The 9,231-nt window shown below is 38.1% G+C and overlaps 1 protein-coding gene across 1 annotated transcript; it reads left to right on the forward strand.

Annotated features, from left to right (window-relative positions):
• The first annotated feature begins 4,625 nt into the window (after positions 1–4,625).
• Positions 4,626–8,581, forward strand: PDC (phosducin). The gene is made up of 3 exons (XM_004943303.4): positions 4,626–4,712; positions 6,460–6,620; positions 7,288–8,581. The coding sequence occupies exons 1-3, from the start codon at positions 4,652–4,654 to the stop codon at positions 7,813–7,815; spliced, it is 750 nt and encodes a 249-aa protein (XP_004943360.1). The 5' UTR covers positions 4,626–4,651; the 3' UTR covers positions 7,816–8,581.
• The last annotated feature ends 650 nt before the right edge of the window (positions 8,582–9,231 follow it).

Here is a 9,231-nt window from a genome sequence, read left to right on the forward strand (position 1 = left end):
ATTGGATTGCACAGAATGTAATGAGACCAGAGTCCTTCAGATCTCACAACACAAGATTTTCACTTCTGTCTCTGTATTTCCACTATTACGTCATGGACAAAGACCATAAAAAGGTAAACACCTGCAGGAAAATGCGTATTGACATAAGAAACTGAAGTCATAAAATTTTAAGATTACAGTGGCTATGGTACTACTGCCAGACTATTTGGAATAGTGTGCAAACCACAGTTTTTAAGATATTATACAGAATATATTATTTTATTTGTTTCTTCTAAATTCAGCCTGAACATTTAAGTCTATATATACTTCTTCTCTTGGTTTGCTTGCTTTATCAAGTGCCCACCTGCCTGGTAAGTTCACTATCAAGTGACAGAAGCAACATTTCTCACAGGGAAGAAATCCTGTAAATGGACACCAGGAAAGTGAAGTAGAGAAGAGATTCAAATTCGTGCTTGGATTCAGGGAAGTGCGGTTGAAGCATTTTTTTCATGAGGCAATAGCCTCACCAGACAATCTGGGTGTACATGCTGGCTAACCAATCATCCACACATTGCTCAAAATATAAACATGCAATTACATCTCACTGACAAAGATCTTTTGGAGACACCATTTACTTTTCATCCTTCCATTTCCACAAGTCTAGTAAATTTCATAGTTCGTAGGCAATTTTCCACTGATTGCCAAGGATTAGCAGCATAATGCTGATTTATAATTTGTAAATAGATCAGCATTTTCAGGAGGATTTGCACATGTGGAGAGCAGGAAATTTTTGCCTAGAGCTTGTTTATATTTTGAGAAAAATATTTATCGTGTTTACTTATTGGACTACTAGCAAAAACTTTTAATTTAGGAAGCAAGTTTTGTTTGCTGGTTTTGTCGGTTACATTATGCATCTTGGCTTTTACTGTTTGTTTAGAGAGTTTTTTTCCCCCTCTATACTCTAACACTAAACAATGCTATTTTTGTATTTGCAGCAGCAATATATTACAAGAATTAAATAAGCCATTTTTACAAATACACAGGTTATATGCTTTCTTCCTGAGCTGTCTCGAAAACCCAATATGCATAATACACATCTCTCCTAAATAATTATTTTTTTCTCACAAAGTTTTTCTTCATCTGGCATGTCACACACTGTTAAAATGTTGCAAAGGGAATAATTTTGATCAATAGCAATGCAGTTGGCTTCCTGAGAGGTCTACAGACACTTCTTTAGAGTTCAGTGAAAACAGCTTTAGTACTGATATTTTATCATTTGACTATCACTGCACATCATCTCGTGTTGCTCATTTACTTGACTCCCATACTCCTATGTGCTCTCATACAAAGCAAATGTTTAGCAATAGTCTGAACTGGCACATTTCCAGAAAAACAAAAACAAAGCAAACAAACAACAAACAGGTTTAAAGCAGAAAGGAGTTTTACGAGATGGCTGCAATTGGCCAGGGACATGTGCTCACCAGCACACAAGCCCACCCCTATAGAATGCAAACAAGAAGAAGCTTTCTCGAGAAATACCTATAACCATCTGGATCAACACATTTTGATATATGTGGCTTTGGTACCTTTCACAGCAGCCTCCATCAAACACAGGATACTGAAATCAATGGGCTATACTGTGGCAATTCCTAGTTCTAGTAGGTTCCGGTAACCTTGTGACCCAAAAATAAGAAATACAGAAGTAGAGAAGCTCAGTAATTCTGTAGGCTTACGGGAGCAATCATTCTAAAAATAGTAATAGAAGATAAGTGAAATTCAGTTTACAGTCTTGATATCCCAAGCACAAAGCCACTCGGTATTAGTGCTCTTGCCAGCTTCTGCTCAGAAGAGATCACTCCTGTGTAATCACTGAAAAGCCTGGAAAATTACACTGTTGCAGGGCAATCCAGAGAGATGTGAACAGCAGCTTTGCCACTGTGCACAGCTGTGCCAAAAAGGAACAAGGGAAGGAATTCCCCAGTGAACATATAATTCTCACCTGCACTAGCCCTATGCAACTAACCACTGCCTTCCAGCTCTGCAATCCGCCAGGCTGTAGGATCAATTCAGGTTTAAGGGGACTGTGTTAACAGATGACCTTAAATTCCTGAAAAACAGCACAGCTAGTCAACTAATTGGGATTCACTGACACCTGGGAGTGTGAACTCAAATGTTTCAGTCTGTCCATGTGGATTTACACTGTTTGCTTTACTATCTCAGCATCCTGCTGATTTCATGATTTAAAAAATTTGCACAAGTAATGGCTGGGCATATTTCTAACCAGAGGCACTTGCGGAACATGCTTTAGAGCTGGCAGAACTCAGCTACAGGCATCCTCATATTTATCCAAATATTAGGAACCTATTTTTAATTTGGGAAATGCAGCATGCTCATGTCACAAGAGACCCCTCAGGGACCTCCCCTTCCATCCCCCCCAAGAAAGAAAAAAAACAACAACAAAACATACCAAAACAGCAACAACAAAGAACACATCTGAATACTTCACTAAGACACAGGAGAATTCCCTACACTCATGATTGCTATTTTGGAAGGAAGAGTATGTATTACAGAAGATACAACTGATCCAATAATGTAGCTTCCCATGGATCTCCTTGCAGTTACATGTTTATATGCCTATGTCCTCAGATGCCTAACTGGGAAACACCTCACTTGGACAGCCTGATTCTTGCCTCATCAAGCTAAAAACTATAAGTATTTATAACTTCATTGAGAGGAAAGAAGAATAATTTGTATGACTTGCTCCAGGCTCACAGTCTGACTCAGTAGAAGCCTGACTCAGAAGTGCAGTAGAATTTAGGAGTTCCCAACTCCCAGGCCTATGGTCAGCTTACCAGTCTGCGAATCTCTAGGATCATTGCCTCGTGTCACTTCAACAGAGTGGTGAAATGCAACTTTGTGTTGCTATTATTCATCTAATCTTTTCAGCTTTATTAGGCACAACAAATCACTAATGTGTGTTTTAAAGAGAGCTTTCATTTGTTAAGCAATCAGTTTCCATCATCAAATCCTCTCTTTCCTCATGGAAGAAAAAATATCCTCAGCATCAGCACACAGTGCAGCTTCCTGTAGATACCAATGTAGGAGTTGAGATGGACTTCCAAGGCTTTGAGCTGGCCTGTCCACAAATCTGTATATTACTGACATAGTGAAGATTTTCAGTTTTGCATATGTGAGAAGGGATTCACTTCATATTTCTATTCAAAATCAACTGAAAAAAAATTGGCCCAGTAATCAGTATTTATGCACAGTCAAAAACCTACCTACAGATAAACCTACATAAAGACTTTCTACTAGTTTCTTATATACTTTCATCCCAAACTAATTTTGATTGGTTTGATTAATTGCCAGCAACATACGTGTGGAAAGACTTATACTGACATTTACTAATTAGAATTAATCCCAAAGCACACGAGAATCAGATCCCTTGTGTCTTGCTCAGCCACCATTCCACTTTATCCCTTGATGCTAATTGGTAAAAAAAAAAAAAAAAAAAAAAAGTATATTCTCTAGTGTGCACTTGGGACCACACTGAAGCCATTCAGGTCTAACCCATCAGCAGCTTTCAAATACGCCATTTTTGGCTTTGTGGCATCTTAGGATTTGCTTTAAGATTCTACCTTAACACATGAACAGCTAAAACTCAATAGACCTAGTCTAGACTAAATGGGTACACTCAAATCGTCTGCCTTAAAACTCCTGTGCATGGTGACATTTGATCACATTAGAATTACAGTTTTCAGCTACAAAGGAAACTTTTTTTAATCTTCTGACACAGAAAATTGATCTGCTTGTGGAAGTTGCAGGACCCCAAGAATACTAATTGTGACTTTCAGGAAACAGCAGAACAGTAGCTTGACCAGATGAGTATGAAACCAATGATCTGGTCAAATCCTGCTACTTTGTAATGCTCTGGCACTGCACAAAACTCATCTTCTGAATTCTTCACACACAGAAACCAATCCCTTCCCTTAAAGAGCAGTGGTTCTACTTCACTCCTCAAAAAAGGGTGTTGCCTGGGCACTGCTGTATCACAGTATTCTATGGTTGGTGCCTTGCTCTTGGGTTTGTTCTATAGAACAGGTAGAAGAAAACAATTTATGTAATTATTTCTGTTCCTTAAAAACCCAGATGAGCCAGTACAAGCAGTCTAGCTCCAGACTGTCAATATCCGTTGACAGATATTCTGAAGTCCCTTGCCCAACAGGTACAAATACTTGGCTTCATGCTCTGTATGAGAAATGAGCAGTTCAGGCAATCCTAAAAACCAACAGATAAGCAGAACGGAGAATTAAAAGGTTCCCACTTCCAAGGGGAAAACAGTCCCATTGCAGAAAGGTTTACAAGCACTACGTCTATGCTATAGTCAGAACACTATGCTCTGAATATCCTCTGATGACTACGAAGCAGCAGCCTAGGCATTTTAAGCAAGGGTTTGTGCAGAGATCTTTAAGAAGAGATTGTCATATCATCCCAATTGCTTTTTAGAGGATGATAATAAGCTCTACAGCTATGTGTATTCTGACCTTCACTGACACCTAACTGCTACAGGAAACTACACACCACACGCCAACCTGCCGTAAACATATCCCTTTTCTTTCCTGTTTTTGTTTTCTTTTTTGAGTCTGCAGCCTCTCCTACTCCAGTCACCAAAATGGAAGAAAATGCAAACACCAGCTTGGAAGAAGATTTCGAAGGACAAGCTACACACACAGGCAAGAAAACTGACTATACTTGTTTTCTAAAAATAAGCAAAATTTCCTCTGATCACTAAGAAAGCCTAGAATCCATCTACACTAACTGGGATGCCAAACTCCTTGAACAGAAATGTAGGCTCCAAATCCAATGGGAATATATTTTAGATTAATTGATGGCCCTCACTGAAAGGCAGGTAATACCAAACCAATTTTTGTGACAGTCCTCCTCATACCTCAAACAAATGACAAATGCAAACACTTGAAGAAGCCACCAACAGCAACTGCCCAATGCAGATCTTGTTGGTTTACTGTTTCAGTCACAAACAAACTGCCATTCTTCTCTTAGGGAAAAAAAAAAAAAAAAAGGAAGAAGAAAAACAAGAATCATACTAAAAATAGAATTAGGTTACAAGGTTCCACAGTAAAGGCTGACTTATTTTTTCCTTCTTTTGGAAGGAACATTCAGTGCTAAAATTGCATCTATACATCCTTTTGGCAAACACAGCATAGTATTTAAAAGCTTTAAAAGCGTTCTTGTTTGGAATCACAATTCTTTTTAATCCAGCCCTCAATCACTAAACCTTTTCATGAGTACTGACACTGCACTCAATTCTACAGACAGGTATTACTGCATCCTATCTCCCTAACAGGTAACTATATGCTTTAAGACAAGCATTCCTCTCTGTGCTCTGAAGGCTTCTTTTGTCATGCTGTAATAACTCTTGTAGTTCTTGTAATAACTGTTTTTTAGGGTTCTTTCCCAAGAAGCCTTGCTGCTGTTGGCTAAGCTGGTATTTTTCAGAGACCCAAATGTAGGACACTATATCTACACTTAGGCTTCTAAATAATTTTAAAAATATCAAGTCACTGTACACTTAAATCCTTATCGTTATGCCAAGACTTACAAGTTAATTCTTATCTTGGAATCTTGTTTGCAAAAGATAGTTCACCTTCCCTTTCCATCTAGGGGGTGTACTGCTTTTACCTGCCTTTCAAGATGTCAAAATCTAATCCAAAACAGACTCTTAGTAACTGGCAACACTACTCTCTCTCGTGAGTGGGAGAGCTTCTTAACTAGCCACTCCTGAATTTACATAGAAGTAAACTTGATCTGTGAAAACATTCAAATATTCCTTGGTTTTACCTTATGGAGCAAATTTAAGTGTTTTGACACAGACAACATACAAATTTTGAACTGAACATCTTCCTCTCCCTCCTCTACAACAAAATTTAACAAATTCAATCAACTAGTTCCTAAAAGCAAGATCTGCATTACAATCAGAGTTACTAGACCACTTGCCTTACAGGTTATGCTTCCACTGGAACATATATGGATTTAAAAATAAATAAAATCTTGAGGGCTCCAGAATCTTAGTTTTACAATGGACATCAACTCCTTAGGCCTGGTATGCATTCAGACCTTGTCCATAAGGACAGGTAAACGTATATTTATGAAACACTGGCTTTGGCCAAGATATTAGTTTTAATAGGTTTCCACATCCTCATCCTTGTGTAGATCACTAAAATAGTTTTTATGATAATTATATAAACTAGATCACCAAAATGATCCAGGTTACAAATAAACTCTCTTCTGGAGGCTAATGAATACACTGATTATAAAGCTCTGGTTCTCAGCCCTCCTGGAGAGTACTCTGAACGGAAAAGGGGTGGATAAACTGCAGCATAGTTAAGCAAGCCAATAAAGGGCAAACTTAAGGAAGCTTCTTGTTGCCACTAGTTTCTCATCTAACAACTTCTCTCTTAGGGCCCAAAGGTGTGATCAATGACTGGAGAAAGTTTAAATTAGAAAGTGAAGATAAAGACTCCTTACCCTTGAGCAAGAAAGAAATTCTTAGACAAATGTCTTCACCACACAGGTCCTTCAGTAAAGATGATAAAGATACCAGAGAGAGATTCTGCCGTAAGGTAAGAGAAAAAGAAAAAAAAAATACATTTTGATTCTATATAAAACACACAATTCTGTGAACAAGAAAATCCTGAAATCACCAGCCTTAATTCCTCTGCAGCTTAGCAGAGGTCATGAGAAACAAATCAGAATTACTGACAGTAACTTTACTTTGTAGTTATATTGTAAATATAACACAAAGCATCCTCTTCGGCACAGATCATATCACTGTCACAAAGTGGCATGCATATACATAGTGCCAATGAAGAATAAGAGAATATTCAAAGAGAAAAGACTGACTTGCCAGGAGAATAGCAGCATCTGACCTAAAACACACATCCAACCATTTATCTAGCCCTCTCTCTAGAAGGTTTTAAGCTCTATAAAATAAGCAGTATACTTCACAACAATATACCACACAATTCTGAGAGCTTGACCTTTCTTTCTCCAGTCCCTGCCTTAACACTGTATCTTTGGTTGGGGCAACTGAAAAATTTTTAATATGCTTAAGGGCCATGGGATGGGATCTTCATACCTATCTCTTCAGGAAGCATTAAAGAAACTGTAGAAAGTTGTTCTTCTAGCTAAGCTTTCTATGCAGTGTTCTTTAGATAGCAACTCTTATCTTCCTGTTTGAGTGTCAGTAAACAACCACTTATTCATATAGCATTCTCTCCATATTCACAGATGAGTATGCAGGAGTATGAATTAATAAATGATGAGAAAGAAGATGAAAGTTGCCTACAAAAATACCGTAAACGCTGCATGCAGGATATGCACCAAAGGCTGAGTTTTGGGCCTAAATATGGCTATCTGTGTGAGCTGCAAAATGGAGAACAGTTCCTGGAAGCCATTGAAAAAGAACGTAAAACTACCACCGTCATTGTTCACATTTATGAAGATGGCATCAAGGGCTGCAATGCTCTGAACAGCAGCTTAACCTGCCTTGCTGCTGAGTACACTACTGTGAAGTTCTGCAAGATCAAGGCCTCCAACACCGGGGCTGGAGACCGCTTCTCAGACGAAGTGCTTCCCACTCTGCTCGTCTATAAGGGTGGAGAGCTTCTGAGCAATTTCATCAGCGTTTCTGAACAATTCAATGAGGAATTCTTTGCTGTGGATGTGGAGTCTTTCCTAAACGAGTATGGGTTGCTACCTGAAAGGGAGCTTCCAGCACTGGGAAATGTCAACACGGATGAGCAAGATGTTGAATAGAAAGCCATAGTCCTTGCTGCCTTCCCTTTCTCTCCTGCACATTATATATCAATCTCAGTAATACCCAACTCATTTAGAGAAGTTTGTCATTGCTTCCTAACATATTTGTAAAATATGCATATATAAATACTCCTTAACTATTAGCATGTGAATTTTTAAGTAAAACACATACAACAGCCAGCAATGTACATAGTGATTTCTACACCAGGCACAAGTAACAGGAAGAACAAGAGATGATACTGGTGATCTGTAAGAAACTAGGCATGCAAAAAATTAAAAATCAAGGGCCTGAGCAGGTCTCCACTATGCACAAGAATGACTTCATATCAACAGGAACAGAACTGATCTGTCCCTGTGCATACAAGAAAAGCTATCTCTCTCCATCATCAGAAATTATGTAGAGTCCTGGCTCCACAGATTCACTTTTGCAGCTACTTTTAGTAGGAACAAGATTTCAGCGATTCATTTAGTTTTAAGCACAAACAAGTAGCCTGAAGCCCTTGCAATCTTAAATGGCTTAGGTACCTAGGACACTATTTCATGTTACCGCATTTAAGTTTCATTAACTGTGAAAATACTGAAGTTAGCGCAATGCTTCTATTAACTCTCCCATTGCAACAGCTAACACAAACAAACTACCAGCTAATTTCAGTTTATCATTGCTCCATGTTTTGAACTGTAATATTTAAAATATTTGCGAGCTATTGAAAAAGTATATTGTGCTTATGTAATAACTCTGAATAAAGCTTAACAGCTCTCAAAAACTGCCATGAGAATTGCAAAATATGTTTTTAATCTGTAACATTAAAAATGTGGGAAATATCAGACAGCACTCATTTATTCAAGATTTTAGCTCTAGAGAAAAGGATACTGCTGAGAACAATTTTTAAATTCATTTGAGAAGGACACATTGTAGATTCCCTACAGCTCTTGCTCACTCCTTCTCTGTACATGTGAAGACGGTCAGCTTTTGCAGCAAGACATGTTTCAATAACTTATTTTGCTCAGTGGCAAATCTGAAGGCTAAACTTTACTTTGAAAACAGAGGTATCTGCATCTTAACCACATAGTTTTGCTGATAATGTCTGATATTATCAAAATCTTAAAGATTATTTCTGGCACTCATCTGATTCACTTACCAGTTTTTATTTGATTTGCTAGCTTCACATATTTACCACTTCAGAGTGATTCAGTTTTTCTTCAGGTCAGGATCCCATCATGGAAATATCACCTTGTGAGAGCTTGAATATGAATCAGTACAAGTATATAATTCAGACATCAGCATCAAGGAACTATTGCTGTGATCTAAATCACACAGCCAAACTTTGCTTGCTCACACAGCACTCAATTTCTGTTTGCACAGAATATAACTCATCTACAAATTATGCAGCAGCTGATGGACTTACCTGAAAACAG

This window comes from Gallus gallus, chromosome 8 (assembly GCF_016699485.2).
Source record: "Gallus gallus isolate bGalGal1 chromosome 8, bGalGal1.mat.broiler.GRCg7b, whole genome shotgun sequence".
In the NCBI taxonomy this organism is placed as follows: domain Eukaryota; kingdom Metazoa; phylum Chordata; class Aves; order Galliformes; family Phasianidae; genus Gallus; species Gallus gallus.

Bases quoted from the DNA above. Each gene is read 5' to 3' on its own strand.
- PDC (XM_004943303.4), top strand. From the start codon at position 4,652: ATGGAAGAAAATGCAAACACCAGCTTGGAAGAAGATTTCGAAGGACAA. The intron at 4,713-6,459 runs GCAAGAAAACTG...CTTCTCTCTTAG, and splicing joins AGGACAAGCTACACACACAG to GGCCCAAAGGTGTGATCAAT. The intron at 6,621-7,287 runs GTAAGAGAAAAA...CCATATTCACAG, and splicing joins GAGAGAGATTCTGCCGTAAG to ATGAGTATGCAGGAGTATGA.